Source organism: Microcaecilia unicolor, chromosome 4, assembly GCF_901765095.1.
Source record: "Microcaecilia unicolor chromosome 4, aMicUni1.1, whole genome shotgun sequence".
NCBI lineage: Eukaryota > Metazoa > Chordata > Amphibia > Gymnophiona > Siphonopidae > Microcaecilia > Microcaecilia unicolor.
Genome location: NC_044034.1, coordinates 84,935,931 through 84,954,522, shown reverse-complemented (window position 1 = coordinate 84,954,522; position 18,592 = coordinate 84,935,931). Strand labels below are relative to the sequence as shown.

Sequence of the window (18,592 nt, the reverse complement as noted above, 5' to 3'; positions counted from 1 at the left end):
ATTTGTGGTGTTGCTTTGATGAGTGTGAAGACTTAGAGTTCATTTGAAGGATCTGCTGTATATCTGGAGAATTGATGCTTGACAATATCGGCATTCACAGAGTGGAGTGTTAGTTCATCGTTTGACTGGTGATATTTTATAAGAGAACTCTTTACCATTCTGTGGTGCTTTCCTACTTGGTGGATAAGAGAATATTGAGCAACACACTGTTTCTTCATAAAGGTCTTTCCTTGGACAAAAGGTATTTGATTGCATATTCATCTGAAGTTTGCTATATTTAGAGCTGTTAATAATATGTTGGTGAGGTATGAATGAGTTGGAGTGATTGTGAATGTATTAATAAATATTTTGAATTTGTTTAAAATTGTCTGGAGTGTCTGTATTTGAATATTTCTGAAGTATATAAACTCCTGTTTTTGTTTTTTTTATCCCCAACTTTATGATTTAATGAAAATGATTAAGCCAAAAAAGCACAAGGAGCCTTCAAAACTGTACTTTATTAATCAGACCCAACATGGTCCGTGTTTCAGCAAAATCGCCTGCATCAGGGGTCTCGTTGCAGTGTCAGAATCCAAATGTATCAATCACTCAATGGAGAGATACAATCTTGCCTTTAAAATAACAAGTCTTGAGTAGTAAAATAAATGCTGAAAAAAAGGGACAGGAACGTGAGTGAGCTTCAAAGTCGCTGCCTGTGTGAACCAAATCAGCCATGTTCCAGTATCCTGCAACTAGACCCCTGACGCAGGTGGTTTCGCCAAAACATGGGCTGTGTCGGGTTGGGTCTGATTAATAAGGTACAGTTGTGACGCCCCCATTCTTGAAGGCTCCTTGTCCTTTTTGGCTACTTGTTTATGGTTTACACATGCTATTAAGGTCCGCTCTATGAAATGTTACCTTATTATTTAAACTGGTATTTTTCAGAGCCCCAAATAACTACGATCACCAAGGTGATTGAAGGAGAGCCGGAGATAGTAGCAGGAACCGAGACTCGCATCACAAAAATAATTCAAGGAGGTGAAGAGTTTCATTTCGCTTTTCTGATTAAAAAAAACAACGTTTGCTGTATTAGAAAAGAAGCAATTTATTTGAGTTTAGCTATGTCACAGAGGCAAAGGAATGTATGGTGCCAGCAGGGCTGTTTGATTCTATAGAAATACTGGGGAAGATATTCAACTGCTGGAGGTGAGCATTTTTTTTAGCTGCTGTCAGTGTTATTCCTGGATATTCAATGCTGGCCATATCTGGGCACTTACATTGAATATCCAAGTTTATGTAACTGGCTATCTCTTATGTGGTTAAGTACAATATTCAGAAGTTAATCACCTAAGTGACACTGCATAAAGGGGTTCTTTTACAAAGCTGCACTAGCGTTTTTAGCTTGCGGTAAAAATCAGCAGGCGGTAAACGCTGAGCAGTGGCGTACCAAGGGGGGTGGGGGCGGTCCGCCCTGGGTGCACGCCGCTGGGGGGTGCCATGGTGCGCACCTGTCACCCTGTCTCCGAGTTCGCATGTGTTCACTGCTTCCTCTGCCCCAGAACAGGTTACTTCCTGTTCCGGGGCAGAGGAAGCAGTGAACACATGCGAACTCGGAGCCGACAGGGCGACAGGCGCACGCTGCGCGCCGTGGCATCCCCCCAGCGGCGTGCACCCGGGGGGGTGTCATTTTGCCGGGGGGAGGTGTCATTTTGCCAGGGGGGGGCGTATCGGCGATCCACCCCGGGTGTCAGCCAGCGTCGGAACGCCACTGACGCTGAGACAACCATTATATTCCTATGGGCGTCTTAGTGTTTTACCACCAGCTTATTTTTACCACAAGCTAAAAACGGTAGCGCGACTTTGTAAAATGTCCCCAAATATAGGCCTGACTTTTAAGCCATTTCTGTGGCAGATCTTTGCCTTTTTTTTGTTTTTGTCTGACTTTTAAGCTTCCAATATGGCCACTAAACTTAGGTAAATATCAGTGGAAAGCCATATACAAGCAATTTAACTGGCCAGGAGACATTTCTGGCCAGTTAAATTGCTTTTAATATTGACTCCACTGTATTCAACTGTTTCAAAAGTGAGGTAGTAGTAGTAGTTGTTGTTGTTCTTGTGTAGTAGTAGTAGTAGTAGTAGTAGTAGTAGTAGTAGTAATTGACTTGGTAAGCAAGAACCTGAGCCAAGAAATGATCTTACATTTACCATAGGGTAATATAAATCATACGAACTAACCCTAGAGCTAACTACACTTTGTAAGCATGTATTATATATATGATAATCTGGTTATCAAAAATGTAAACCCAAGATATTCTGTCTTTTTTTTTTTAATTTTAACAGAGCCAGTTGTGAGAACATATACAATTGAGGAGAATCCTACCACAGTGATCAAACATGGTACTGTAATTTGTATAACTTGTTATTTTCAAATGATGATCGAACTTTGCACTTTACTAAAGTGCAGCAAAATCTGTGTTTAGCACATTCAAATGTGGAACTTTCCTGCATGTTAAGCTCAGATTTTACACAGCACTTTTATAGTTTTATTTATTTATTTAAAAGTTGTGCATTAATATTGCCATTAGCACACAAGACCTGCAAACATTTAACCTGGGAGCACCCTGCTGCCTCCTGTTTAGGAGTCACTAAGTGCTCCCATATTAGTTCTGCGTTAACCAGTTAGTGTATGCTAATGGGCTAGCTGGTGAACGCAAACATGCCCTTTCCAAGTCCAAGTCACGCCGCTCCGAAAAAAATGTTGTTTAGAAATAAATACTGCATGGTTTAGCTTGGAAAACAGGGAAAATACTGCAAAACGCTTTAACACGTTTACGTGGTAATCTGTTCTTGCACGCTAACTGCACATTAAGGGCTTAGTGTAAAGAGTGGATGCACTTTTACCTGATCGGTGTGAAGCCATTCCTGGGTGCAGAGATGGGGTTGCAGTGCAATCACATATTTTATAAAATACAGGGCTACACATACTATATAAATTATTTGCACACTTTCACACCTTTGCTGTAACCTATTTTGTAAAGACCTTTTAAAAAAAAACAGGCTTCAATAGGCAACTTCCCAGTACTTGGACATATGCAATTCCCATAGTTTCTAACTGCTGTTTACCTAGGGAAATGGCCCACTCTCCCTGCAATTAAATATAGGCTCATTGGAGGCAATGCTATAAGAAGCCACTCAATGTTAGGCTGCAAATACACACGTAATTATTAGTATTTGAGTCATTCATACATGTATGTGAACACATATGCATGTAAATAGTAACCTGCTTATGCATTAGCCTGTAAGCATGTGCATATCTTTGAAAATGCATACTTTGCTGGTTGCCATTCACATGGATGGAGTCTGGATAGGGCCCAAATGTGCAGGTAACATCTCTTGAATCTAGACACAAACATTTAAACTAGCTCTATAAGGGGTCCTTTTACTAAGGTGTGCTGAAAAATGGCCTGCGGTAGTGTAGACGCGTGTTTTGGGCACGCACAGAATTATTTTTTTAGCACATCTACAAAAAAATGCCTTTTTTTTGCCAAAAATGGACATGCGGCAAAATGAAAATTGCTGCATGTCCACTTTGGGTCTGAGACCTTACCGCAAGCTATTGACCTAGTGGTAAAGTCTCACACAGTAGCCGGTGGTAATGTTCTACATGCATCAAATTCCACTTGACGTGTGTAGCTGCCATGCATCAGAAAAGAAAAATATTTTTTAGATACACGTAGCGGACGCATGCCAAAATTGAAATTACTGCAAGGGCCACATGTTAACCGGGCGGTAACTACAATTTGGTGTGCTTTGGGTGCGCGTAGGTGCCTACGTGGCTTAGTAAAAGGGCCCCTAAATGTTTGAGCTTAAAAACATGCATGTGTATACATCTGGTTACAGGGGCAGCTCAAGTCAACCTACAGCCCGAGATGAGGGCTGAGATACCGTCTGAGGCGGGGGCTGAGATGGCACCCCTCCTCCCCCCCAGTCATGGTCTGGCATCTCCCCCCTTCCTTCTTGAACCCCCTTCCCCGAACCTACCTTTGTTTTCCAAAAGACGGCAGTGGCAGCGATTCCCATAGGCTGCCCTGCCACCAACACTGGCCTCTTTCTCTTCTGTGGCCCGCCTCTGAGGAAACAGGAAGTTACGTCAGAGGCGGGCCGCAATAGAGAGAAGAGATCATTCCAGCAGCAGAGTAGCCAATGGGAATTGCTGCTGCCACCAACTTTTAATAAACAAAGATAGGCTCGGGGAAGGGGATTGAAGAAGTGAGGGGGAAGATGCCAGACTGAGGCCGGTATGGGGGGATATGCTACTCCCGGAACAGTGCCGCCTGAGCCCCTGTAAAGGAAAGCAGGCTCCCTATAGGTGCCCCTTTATAAAATTCCTCTCATTGTTCCTCAGTGCGGGTAGTTTATCTGCATTTTTGTACAGGCATTTCTGTAGATGGGGGTTAGGGCAGGGGTAGGCAACTCCGGTCCTCGAGAGCTGCAGGCAGGTCAGGTTTTCAGGATATCCACAATGAATATGCAGGAGATAGATTTGCAAGCACTACCTCCATGGTATGCAAATCTATCTCCTGCATATTCATTGTGGATAGCCTGAAAACCTGACCTGCCTGCGGCTCTCGAGGACCGGAGTTGCCTACCCCTGGGTTAGGGCATGGGTTGCAACAACATGCCATAGTTCTGCATATTCAAAATTATGCCTGTTGGTATTCACAGAAAAAGCAGGTTCATATGTCTGCAGATACGTTTTCAAAGAAAAGGACACAGAGTTGATGGGGCCTAACAAGATGGCGGATTGAGCTGTGCATGGTGACTTACTGATCAATGTTTGCTGGAAGTTTGTTTTTTCCACTGTATTGTTTCCTCTGAGTTATGCCCCATTCCAAAAGGAAGGGGGTGGTGAGGCTGCAGCCAATGCCAGCCCACTCTTCCTCTCCAGCACAAACAACGCTTGATCAGTTAGCTGTGTGCATTCCACACAATGTTACCAGAGCTGGAGACCCCAAGGTGAGTGTGGTTTGAGGAGCATCCGCACTTTTTGGGGCAAACATCTCTTTATCCCCTCCATCAGCCATTTCTCCGCCATGCCTGCTGGATCTAGGAGTGAAACTGAGCTCCCCCTTCATGCGGAAGACGTAGCTGTAGGGATCTCCATCAGCGGTGCCAGGCCAGAGGAAGCGAATGCTGAACCGCAGGGGCAGGGAGCAAATTTGATTTCAGCTCCCTTGGGAAAATCAGTGGTGACCCTGGGCAGCATTTGGAAGACCCTTCAGGCACTTGTAGTGACTGTGGCGAAGTCAGCACAGGATACAGAGTTGTTGGTGAGCAAAGTGAATGCTCTTTCTACTTGTTTTGAAATGAATAAGCAGGAAGGTCTGAGATCACCTCAGCAGACTGAAGAAGACAATAAAGAACTAAAAATATCTGTTGCTTCAGTAGTTAAAGATAATTTGTTCATACACAGGAAACTGGAGCAGGTTGAAAATTTTAACAGGAGGTTAAACCTTCGGATTTTGAACTGTCCTAGATCTCCAGGATTATCCTCTGTTGATTTCTACAAAAAATACCTTGTTGATAATTTGAAATATTCTTCTTCCTCCATTCCATCTTTGAATAAGGTGTACTATATTCCTGTTTCTTCGAGACAAATGGGGGATTTACCTGTGATTCCAGATCAATTACAACAACGAGAAGGTGTGGACATAAATAATTTGGCAGCTATATTGGAGTCTTCTCTCTCTGAGGTTACTAATCGAGCGACACTTTTCTTTTGTTTTTGAATTAGACTTGAACGCTGTACTGCGGTTATATTTTCGAAACTCACGGGCTTTGTTCTGTGGGCAGAAGGTGTGGGTCTATCCTGATGTGGCTAAGGCCACCCAAGACAGAAGAAAATTATTTTTGGCAATGAGAACATAGACCCGAGCGTTAGATACCTCGTTTCTTTTGGCATATTCATGCAAATGTTTAATTCACCATTTGAGGGTGAAATATATCTTTTGGGAACCTCAACACCTGAGGGCTTTTCTAGATGTTAAATAGATCGCCAGTGGTAATGTACAGTCTGATGGCATTAAAATAGATTGTGGATTGTACCTTAATTTAGGGTATATTGTTTCCTTTATTTTATCTCCTAAATATTTCTGTTCCTTCTCCCCCTTTTTGTGGTCTAAGAAGGGGGTTGAATGTTTACCATTATTGTGATTTTTTTTTCTTTATTGTAATACCTCCGTGTTTCTTAAGCAAGTTTACACTTGTGAATTATTGTTATAAATTCAATAAATATAAAAGAAATAAAAGAAAAGGACACAGTGTTTTCCCTTTGAGAACTGGTACAAAGTCCATGGGAAAAGCATCTGTGGACTTTGCAACCATGTGAGCAGTTTTGATTGCCCCATATTATGAGGCACTAACACATCATTGGGAAACTGCATAACTAGCCACAAAGAATCTTTTTGTTATGTTCTTCATTCACTGCTAAATAAACATATGCAAGCACACATGGAATTTTATACCATTTATGGAAACCAGTTCTCAAGAAACTGCTAATTGCAAAGATAATCAGATATTTTAACCTGGTTATTTGCATTCACCTAAATCTGGCTGCAAAAAAAGGGCAGACGTTTACGCCCTAATTCTATAAAAGTTGTCAAAAATTGCACATGCAGATTTGGGTGTGTGCACAATGTGCACACCCAATTTAATTAGTGAGCTAATTAGTGCCAATAATTGGCTTTTTAATCAGCAATTATTGGCACTAATTCAATTTAATTGGAATTTATGTGCATAGGTGTAGGTGTGGGTTCCATGTAGGCACAGGATCTATCATGCCTAAATTTTATGCATGAGTAAAAAAGGGGGTGCAGAAATGCAAGGATCATGGGCTGAACTGGGGCATTCCCAACATTTATGCACATATAGAATAAGGGGAAATACACGCCTAATTTAGATGTGTATATTTGCACCACGTATCAGTTGATGCAAATGGCCACGCCTAAAGTTAAGCATGATTCCCGGGTGTAAGCACTATTCTATAAACCATGCCTAACTTTAAATGTAGCTTATAGAATAGCACTTTTTTCAGCACCATATATAGAAATTACCCCATAATGCATATAATATTTAACCATCTCATGAGCATCTTTCTTTAAATTAGTCACCTTATTTACTTATTGTCTTACCTATTTATATGTTAACCATCTCTCTGACCTCATGTGCGACTTTCTTTAAATTAGTCACCTTACTTTCTAACTCCTCTTACTCTCTTACCTATCTATATGTTCCATCTTTGCTTATATCCTGCACTGTCAATTAAAATGTTATATTACATATTGTGTTGGCATTGTAAGTAGTATACTATCAGCCTTATTTTTGAAAGTGTTGGGCGCCCATATTTCAACCCAAATCGGGAGATGGTCGCCCATCTCGCAAAGGCGCCCAAATCGGTATAATCGAAAGCTGATTTTGGGCATCTTCAACTGCAATCTGTCGCGGAAACGGGCAAAGTTGATGGGGGCGTGTCGGAGGCGTGATGAAGGCGGGACTAGGGCATGTTTATCAGCCGAGGAGAGATGGGCGCCTTTGGCCGATAATCAAAAAAAGAAAGGCATTTTTACCGCAAATTTGGGTCATTTTTTTACCCTTTTTTTCACAAACAAGTCCCAAAAAAGTGCCCTAAATGACCAAATGACCACCGGAGGGAATAGGGGATGACCACCCCTGACTCCCCCAGTGGTCGCTAACCCCCTTCCCACCAAAAAAAAGACTTTAACAACTTTTTTTTCCAGCCTGTATGCCAGCCTCAAATGTCATACCCAGCTCCATCACAGCAGCATGCAGGTCCCTGGAGCAGTTGTTAGTGGGTGCAGTGGACTTCAGGCAGGTGGACCCAGGCCCGTCCCCCCCTACCTGTTACACTTGTGCTGGTAAATGGGAGCCCTCCAAACCGCCCCCAAAACCCACTGTACCCACATGTAGGTGCCCCCCTTCAGCCATAAGGGCTATGGTAATGGTGTAGAGTTGTGGGCAGTGGGTTTTGGGGGGGATTTGAGGGGCTCAGCACCCAAGAGATGGGAGCTATGGACTTGGGAGGTATTTAATTTTTTTAAATTGTTACAAGTGCCCCCTAGGGTGCCCAGTTGGTGTCCTGGCATGTGAAGGGGACCAGTGCACTACGAATCCTGGCCCCTCCCACGATCCAATGCTTTGGATTTGTTTGGTTTCCATTATCGCTGAAAAACGAAACCGCCCAGATCAAATCCGCACAAATCCGATGCATTTGCCAGGCACAAACCGTATTATCGAAAAAAAAGATGGGCGCCCGTTCTCGGACATAGACGCCCATAGAGATGGGCGTTCGTAATCGATTATGCCCCTCCACGCCATACTTTGTATTCTTATTTGAATGTTTTTACTGCTGTAATTGTCTATTGCTCATGTTTGATTTATTGTTATTATACACCGCCTTGAGTGAATTCCTTCAAAAAGGCAGTAAATAAGTCCTAATAAATGAAATAAAATAATTGCACGTACTAATTTTCAAAAGAAACCATGTGGAATTTCTGTTTGAGAATTTGCAGAAAGTGCACATGTAAGAAGGGTCCATGTTGATGACAACTACCTAGGCTGTCTAAAAACGTCCCTCAGAGAGTTCACATTCAGTTCTTCTATGACCTCTCTGCATGACCCTACAGAGATCAAAATGCTTTCTCTTTTCCGTTACAATTTGTCTAAATCAGATTATTTGAACTAATCAAGTCTTTGGTCATTATTTATACTTAATTTGGATTAAATTGAAATGGTTGATTCAAAGAGGCTCCAATTCCTACATTTACATCCTTTGATCTCAAACTTTTGTTTTTTATTCTTTAGAGCCTGAAATCACATACACAAAAATTATTGCTAGTGGATCTGCCACTGATGAGGAATTGATCAAGAAATTGATTGAAAAAGGTTGGTCCTTTCATTATTAACATAGATATGAAGTATATATGCCCTATAGTTAGGATTAGAAGTTCTTAAAGGACAAGCATATTTAATAACCAGTACATTGTAGATGTAAATTATTTAACAGTTTTATGCAATTTGAATTTTTGTTGTATAATTTCATAAGTATTGGGTCAAACAATGCAGCGAGATATGTTTGATGCTTGACAATATGTCCAATAGTTCTTTCATTTCAGTTTGTCTCATTGATTTATATATTATATTACTCTTCTAAATAGATCCAACTGAAGAGACAACTATCGTGTTTTTGGTAATAGATTCTTATGTTCTAGACTAAAGGTGTCCAACTTCGGCCTTCACCAGGTTGAGTTTTCAAGATTTCCCCAATGAATTTGAGTGAGATCTATTTGCATTCGATGAAGGCAGTGCATGCAAATAGATTTCTTGCATATTCATTAGGGAAATCCTGAAAACCCGACTAGATTGTGGCCCTCGAGGACTAAGGTTGGACATCCCTGTTCTAGACAGCAGTCATTAAGGGGCCAATTCACTAAGTAGAGCCAATTTTGGAAATTTATTGCTGATAACTTCCAAACTCAACTACTATGCAGAAATACTATTTAATACAGCATTTGCCAAGGTCATAATGTGCTGGTTCCCTTTTGAGGCACATGCAGTTTTTAAGTTATACTGCCTGGTCTTCTTGATTCTGCATGTCCTATTCCCATTATATCTGTTACCACTGATTTTGCTACTAGGTAAAAATTATGCATCTAGCTTATGATATTACTTGAGCTTACAATTCCCTTCACCTTTAGGGATTAAATACAAAACTGAATTAGAAGCCTCTTTCACTTTTCAAGCAGTCAAGAGGTGGAATAAACTACCAAATTTTATTTGCCACCAATTTAATTATGCAACTTTTCAGAAAGTTTTGAAAACTTGGCTGTTTCAGAAGCTGGTATTGTCTTGATAGTACCACATACTGTTTATGTATTAATGATTATATTTCACTTGGATTCCATTGCTTGAGGTTATATGGATGTTATTGTTTAAGTTTTAGAGCTAGGTTTACTAAGCGGTGCTATGAGCTCGCTAGTGTTTTTAACACGTGTAAATGGTGTATGCACATTAAACGCTAACACGCCCATAGAAATGTATAGGCGTGTTAGTGTTTAACGGGCCTTAAATTTACAGGCACATAAAAAACACTAACACACCTTAGTAAACATACCCCTTAATGTGCTATAATTCTAGGAATATACCCTACTTCTTTTAATGTGAGCCATATTGATCCATTTCTGGTTATTTGTGGCTTATAAGCATTGGATGTAATGTAATGTAATACTTTCCTTATCATTATCTTTCTAAGCTCTGATGTACTAATTAGTCTAAAGTGACATGGTTGGCTCATGTGAGGAAAAAAATCTGAGCCAACCCTATCTCAGACCCCAGATATGTGTATAGAGCCTCACCTCTTAGAATACACCTGATGTTGCCAACCAACCCACTCCACAGCTCCCCTCATGCTACCAGCAAACCTTATATCTCAACAGACACCCCTTCCTCCAATCATTTAAACTTTCCATGGCCCTGATTCCCCTCTTGAGGCATAGGATGAACCCACATTCCTCCCATTAAATGTTTCCCCTTTTGATAAAGAAATAAAGGTGTACCAATTCCAGTGTCAGCTTGAAAATGGGGCCTGTAATATTGACCCATATGCAGATGAGATTATATATCATTAAAGAGTGCTGTTAACACAGTTAATACTGAAGCCGGCATAAAGTAAGCCTTTATCCTCTCTCTTTCAGTGCCTATGAGTGGGTGCTTTCTGTGCATCAAAAGGGGGATTAAAGGAGCTTGGATTGAGAATATAGGATCATGGGACTAGAATAGTTGTAAACAGGTGTAAAAGGACTGCTTGTAAAACTGGGGAGAGCAGAAATTTGGCAGTGAATGTTTTCTGATAGCATTTCATGGGAGGGGCTTCCCAAAGGTACAGGGCTTGATTCAGTAAATGGTGATCAAAAATTGATGTAATAAAAAACGTTGGCGCTCAATACTTTTTTATAATGGCTACTCAAAGATAAGAGCCTATCAAAGAATAGCATTGAGTGCTGATTTCGGTGCTCAAATTTGGCCAACAGGACTTACGCCTGCTAAAACCAGGTGCAATTCCTAAAGCCCAATTTGGGTGCACATCCCTGGTATTCTATAACACTATGCACAAAGTTTAGGAACACCCTGCCCCTCCCATGCACCTTCTATGGCCACGCCCCTTTTCAGCTGCAAGCTAAGGGGCCCTTTTACTAAGCTTTGTTAGCGTCTATGTGCACCCAACGTGTGCCAATTTGGATTTACTGCCCGTCTACCAATTGGCTCTTGCGGTAATTTCATTTTTGGCACCCGTCCGATAGGTGCGTCCGAAAACTAATTTTTATTTTATATGATGCACGTAGGTCATTACCGCCTGGTTAATGGGTGAGACCTTACCACTAAGTCAATGGCTGCGCACCAATTTTTATTTTGCCGCATATCCATTTTCTTCAAAAATGAAAAAAAAAAGGCATTTTTTGCAGGCAAACTGAAAAATGGATCTGTACAAACCCAAAACATGTGCTTACACTACTGCAGGCCATTTTTCAGCCCACCTTACTAAAAGGACCCCTATGGGATTTGGGTGCATAGTGTTATAGAATAGCGCATAGAAAGATGTGAATGTAAATCCAAATTGGTACCAATTAGTGCTAATTAGCACCCAATTATTGGCAGTAATTAGCCAGTTTAGTTGGGGGTACATCTTGAATCATTGCCCAGATATTGGAGCCCCATTTTGGGTACCATATATTGAATTCAGGGGTAAGTGTATACTCGCTATGGGTTGCCAGGTATTCCTTAGAAATAAATTAGGTGGCTAAGCTGGCATGCTAACCTCCTTACACTGTCTCATCAGGTGAATTACAGTTATGTGTAGACATTGTTTAGCAACTAAGGGGATCTTGCACAAAGCTGCGCTGGTGTTTTTAGCTCATGGTAAAATCAGCTGGTGGTAAATGCTGAGACGCCCATAGGAATATAATGGGCATCTCAGCACCTACCGCCAGCAGATTTTTACCATGAGTTAAAATGCTAGCATAGCTTTGTAAAAGGCCTCCTAAGATTTAATTCTAAAATTGCAGGGTCTTACCTTTTAGCTGCACAAAACAAAGGAAATGGTATGATATAGGAAGTGAAGTCCTTCTGGTCAGAAAAAAAAAAGAGCTGGATTTAGGGGTAATTGTATGATGATCTTGAGGTAGCTTAACAGATCAACAATTTGATGGTGTAGGTGCACAGGGAGAGGAATGGCCAGCAGGAAAAGGAGTCAGTAGTATTTCTGTATAAATCTCAGTATTGTGTGCAATTCTGGAGATCACAACGGTGACAAATATAAATAGGATGGAGTTGGCCCAGATGACAAGTACTAAAATGGTCAGTGGTCCATATGGAGAAAGCCTTAAAGATCTAAATATGTATATTTTGGAAGGAAGGATAGAAGAGATGTGATACAGTAGTGACATTTAAATACCTATATGGTAGAAATGCACAAAAAAGTTAGGCCTCTTTCAGTTGAAGGGAAGCTCTGGAAAGAAAGGTCATATGATAAGTGTGTAAAAGTGTAAACTGTGTGTGTATGTGTGTATGCACAGTATCTGAATTTAAGAAAACATGAGACCAACAGAAGATCTCTGAGAGAGATGAAGGGATAGTAGAACTATGCAGCTGTGTCTATATTTCATGATTAGCATTAGGGCTTAATTTCTGGGGAAACAACCTGGAATGCAGTTCTGCCACTTTTTTCAGACTTCAGTGCAGCAAGGATGTCAGGGAAGAGCTAAGCCTCGATCAGAGCAGAGAATACCCACTCTACTCCCTAATCCAGCCCTTCTTCTCTAATCCTATCCGTGATCTATGTCCCTCCTTAGATCCACAGTTCTACTTCCCCTATTTACTAATTCGCACTAGCAGCTGCCGTGCGGTAATGCCGACACAGTCCATTTACTTTGAATGGGGTGGTAAGCCCTGATTAGCATGATCATTAGTATGCGCTTGCGAGTAATTGAACTAATTAGTGAATTGGTCCCTTAATTTGATTGGTAACTTAAGATAGAAATTGTGCAATTTGAGTTCAACTTCAGCCTGACAGTATTTTAAGATTTTCATCAGAATTTCTCACATTTTGTATCAATATTTAATGAAAGAATTTGAAAAAACTGAAAAATAATTTTTTCAAAAAATTTGAATACAGTCTACCAATTTGATAAATCTATTTCAGATTTTGTTTTCAAAATTTCAAAGCAGATGTGAAAATTATGCATGATAACGTTTTGTTGAATTATTTTGGCAGAGCATATAATATTTTTTTTTTATTCATTGAATTGAAAATCCTATCTTTAAAAAATGTACACATCTATTGTAATCTGTCAAGAATGATAGGATTGTGCAGACTAGAAATGTTACACACACACACACACATATGTACATGTACATATAGGTATAGAGATGGTTAGATATGTAGTACACATTTAAGTGTATTTTCAAAGCACTTAGGGTTTCTTTTCCAAAGCCACACTAGCAGTTCCTACACAGCAAGTGAGAGAAGCACATAGGAACTGAATGAGCCTCTTCTCATTTTCTACACCAGAAATCACTAGCGTGGTTTTGTAAAAGAGGACGTTAGACTTACAAAGTTACGTGGAGGTGCATTTTCAATATGACATCTAACTCTGACTTTGGACATTTTGCTGAAAACATCCCAAAATTATGTAGGGCCATGTTTACTAAGGTACGTTAGCATTTTTAACGCACCTACAATTAGCATGCACGCTGTGTAGGCGCCTATGGGGATATTGTAGACACATACAAAGTTAACGCACGTAAACCATGTACGCGCATTAAAAATGTTAACAAGCCTATAATGCGGCTTAGTAAACAGGGCCCATAGTGAAAATGACCATTTTCAAACCAGAAATACATCTCTTTTTTCTTTGAAAATGACCATTTCCTACTTGTTGTTGTGCTTAGTATATCTGTCTTTTTGGATTATTTTCCAAAAAAACCTCTTCCAACTGAAAAATGCACAAAATCAAGCCATTGGGAAGTAGGAAGAGCCAACTTTCTTAGTAGACTGGCCACGCAGTCATCCCAACAGAGAAGTGGGGCACCCTAGGGGGCACTGCAGTGGACCTCACATATAAGGTCCTAGGTACACATCTCACCATCAGCTCCTTATATTGTACGGTGAGCCCTTCAAAACCCACAAAAAAACCTACTGTACTATTCACCACTACAATAGCCCATATGGCTGCAAGTGTCACCTATATAAGAAAAACGCCCAAATGCAGATTTATGCCACTTTTTGGAGGTTTTTCTCTTTTGAAAATGAGCCCCAATGGAACTTTGTAAATCTAAGTGCTTTGAAAATGAGCCCCATTGTCAAACATACTACCTGCTATATATTAAAATGTATTGTGTTTTATTAGAAGGATTGTTTTGATTAAATTTTAATTAATGAAAAGCAAAATTTGTAACAGTCTTCAATTAAGCTACAATTATTATCTTAGCAGAGGGATAGCATTTCATAAAAGAAAGAAAAGGTGTACATTTTTCTATCAAAGCTTTTAAGTACTGTACCAGGAGTTCTTTTATGAGTTTTCATGGTTATCCAGAGAAGGCAAGTTGTTTTTGTTTGTTTGTTTGTTTATTTTTGAGCACCCTAAAGGTCTCTGTGTCTCTCCGGAATGTTAAGCTACATTTTTAGGTTCCTCTTTTTCTAATCCTAAATTATTTATGAAGGTACATATTGAGAAAGTGGCAGTGAAATGCATTATGATAATTTCTAATTATGACCTAGAGAAGTCTCTTAACTAAAGTACATTTGTACTGTAAAAATGTATACCATAAACATGTGTCCTATTAGAAGTTACCAAGATTACCAAGTTGATCGAAGGTGATACTGATTTATTTGAAGAAGAGGAAGTGAAAAAGTTCCTTAAGGGAGGTTAGTGAAGGTTTGACAACTAACCCCTTCTAAGAGGCTATGGTGTTTGGAAACTATAAGGTAAAATATCCTCCCAACAGTTTAAAGGCTGAATATTAATTATTTTGAAGTACAATAATATAAAAGCTGAAAGCTGAAAATAATATCTGAGGGTAGAAATGCAGCAATGTCATGACTAAGACCAAAAGGCCAAAAAGCCAAAAGATTTTTAAAAAGTATTAAAAGACAGTCTTTACATGGTTGAGGAGGAAACTGCCAAGGGGAGCAATGAACATTTATTTCATCTGTGCTAAACATTCTTAATTGGGGATCACTGATCAGATATCTATGAAAATGAATGATACAATGGGTCATAAATGTCTTTAAACATTTAAGAAATACATTTTCATTACTCCCAATTTAATGAGTAAATGCATGCTTAATAACTTTCTTACTTAATAGGTACTTGGGCAAATGATCATTAACATTATTAAGTACAATGATATCTTCCTGGGATTGATTTTCTCTATCTTCCTTCCTTCCTTCTAACTTTTCAGGACGATAACCAGTCAATGTAGAGGACTCAGAGGATAATGACCCTCATAATATATCCCGGCCCTTCATTTTAGAAGTCCTAATCATGATAGAAACATGTAAAATCTGATTTTAGAAAGCCAGCTTTCTACATGTCTATATCACTAGTAAATGTATCTGGGAAGGGGGCTTATTGTGGGCAACACTGGGGTGGTTCATCACCTGTTCTTCTATTTAGTACAACGTTGTCCTGCCCTCCATCCTAGTTACTCCTACCCCCCCACCCCCCCCCCCCCCCCCCCCCCACCCCCACACACACACACATACACACACACACTTTGTTGGTTTCTATTAGATTTTAGTCTCTGTGTTGACTGCTTGGTGTCTTTCTTATTGAATTATTGTAGTTCCTTTCTTTTTTTTAAGTTTATATTTTTAAATCTGTAAACCACCCAGATTTGCAGTCAGTTAGGGCAGTATAGAAAGTTTTAATAAACATAAACATACACCTGTACTCTCTATATTATTTAGGGAATACACATGTCCCAACAGGTAAACATTGGGATTTATACCTGCTGAGTTCCATGAAAAAAGTGGCAGTAAAATGATGTAAAAGCCACCCTGTTATCATAAGTACATAAGTATTGCCATACTGGGAAAGACCAAAGGTCCATCAAGCCCAGCATCCTGTTTCCAACAGTGGCCAATCCAAATCACAAATATCTGGCAAGATCCCAAAAAAGTACAAAACATTTTATACTACTTATCTCAGAAATAGTGGATTTTCCCCAAGTCCATTTAATAATGGTCTATGGACTTTTCCTTTAGGAAGCCATCCAAACCTTTTTTAAACTCCGCTAAGCTAACCACCTTTACTACATTATCTGGCAACGAATTCCGGAGTTTAATTGTACTTTGAGTGAAGAAACATTTTCTCCGATTTGTTATAAATTTACTACATTGTAGCTTCATCGCATGCCCCCTAGTCCTAGTATTTTTGGAAAGCGTGAACAGACGCTTCATATCTACCCGTTCAACTCCACTCATTATTGTAGAGACCTCTATCATATCTCCCCTCAGCCACATTTTTTCCAAGCTGAAGAGCCCTAGCCACTTTAGCCTTTCCTCATAGGGAAGTTGTCCCATCCCCTTTATCATTTTCGTCGCCCTTCTCTGCACCTTTTCTAATTCCACTATATCTTTTTTGAGATACAGCGACCAGAATTGAACACAATATTCGAGGTGCGGTTGCACCATGGAGCGATACAAAGGCATTATAACATCCTCATTTTTCTTTTCCATTCCTTTCCTAATAATATCTAACATTCTATTTGCTTTCTTAGCTGCAGCAGCACACTGAGCAGAAGGTTTCAACGTATCATCAACAACGACACCTAGATCCCTTTCTTGGTCCGTGACTCCTAACGTGGAACCTTGCATGATGTAACTATAATTTGGGTTCCTCTTTCCCACATGCATCACTTTGCACTTCCTCACGTTAAACGTCATCAGCCATTTAGATGCCCAGTCTCCCAGTCACGTAAGGTCTTCTTGTAATTTTTCACAATCCTCCCGTGATTTAATGACTTTGAATAACTTTGTGTCATCAGCAAATTTAATTACCTACTAGTTACTCCCATCTCTAGGTCATTTATTAATATGTTACTGGTTCCAATACCCCTAAATTTCTCACCCCCTCCTCAATCACAAACCATCCCCCTGATCTAACCTTCTGATCACAATCTCCCCCTTTGAAAAGCCATCCTTATGATCACATTTCTATCCCACCAATCAGAACCCCCTACTCCATACCCATACACTCCCTGAACCCAATATTGGCAAGCCCCCTCCAAGCGCCTCTCATGTAACTAATCCTCTCCTCATTCGCCAAATCCCACCCATTCCCACTAGCCCTGAATCCCCCTACCCACCACAAGACCTACCCAATGGTGATTCCTGGTGGTCTAGTGTCACTCCCCCTCCACTCTTGCCTCATTTTGTGCCAGCTTCAAAATGGTGTTGATGACTCCTAGTGGTAGTCTACCAGGCTGCCACTTGAGGGTCATTAACACTATTTTGAAGTCAGTACCAGATGGGGGTAGAGGGGTCCACTCATGTAGGGACACTACACCACCAAGGATATCCTCTGGATAGGTCCTGGAATGAATAAAGTTACTGGGAGGTCCAGGGGGAGGGGAGGGAGGTTTGGTCAAGGGAGAGGGGGCTTGTTTGTGTGAGAGATACTTGGAGGAGGACTTGCCAAGACCAGGTCCAGGGAGGGTGGGAGATCCGAGACGATTCTGATGGGAAGTTAAGAGCAGGGTGTGTTGTGATCAGGAGGATGGCTTTTTGGAGGGGGAGATTTTTGGCCAGTTTAAAGATAACCGGCAAAGTCAATATTCAGATGTAGCTGGTTATCTTTAAACCTGCCAGACATATCCCATGTTTTTACACAGCCAAATATGACCACTAAACAGGCTTTAAAAATCAGCAGATAGTCAGTTATATCAGGCGATATAACTGGCTAGCTGCTAGCTGCTAACCAGGGATATTCAGCAGGGAATAGCCAGTTATACCCCACTGAATATCAGTGGATAGCCAGTTAAGCGTTATTTAACCGGTCAGCAGCCATTTTTTTCTACTTAAATAGCACTGAATATCAGGAGGTTTATTTTGATATCTTTCTTTTCTATTCTATTTATATGTCCTTGGTTTTTATGCTTCAGATGCTAATTTTAATTTATTTTTGGAGCATACAAATTTAAGGTCTTCCTCTGTTAACGCAGCATGCCATAATGTAATGTTTTGAAATTTTCTCATTATCTTTACTGAACTTGGTCCTTTGAGATATCCATCTATCAAGGACACCTCTGCTCGCAATGACTATAGGGTCCTGTTACTAAGCTGCACTGTTTTTAGCGGATGGGTTTCCTACGTGCAGAGGTCACTTTTTAGTGTAGCAATAAAATGGCCACAATTTCTTTTTTCCATTAATGGCCATGCACTAATTTCCCAATTAGCATGTGACCATTTGCAGGGGATCCCTTACCGCACCTATTTTGTAGGCAGTAGGGGCTCCCGCACTAATCCTGCACTAATCAG

The 18,592-nt window shown here is 40.4% G+C and overlaps 1 protein-coding gene across 3 annotated transcripts in view; it reads left to right on the top strand.

Moving 5' to 3' along the window:
• Positions 1-18,592, top strand: part of POSTN (periostin) — a 146,828-nt gene that overhangs the window by 123,462 nt on the left and 4,774 nt on the right. For 2 of the 3 annotated variants that reach the window (XM_030200402.1, XM_030200404.1), the window contains exons 19-22: positions 925-1,017; positions 2,320-2,376; positions 8,860-8,940; positions 14,897-14,977. In XM_030200402.1, coding sequence (XP_030056262.1) covers positions 925-1,017; positions 2,320-2,376; positions 8,860-8,940; positions 14,897-14,977 — 312 coding nt within the window. The remainder of the gene's footprint in view (positions 1-924; positions 1,018-2,319; positions 2,377-8,859; positions 8,941-14,896; positions 14,978-18,592) is intronic. The other variant, XM_030200403.1, reaches the window with a different exon arrangement.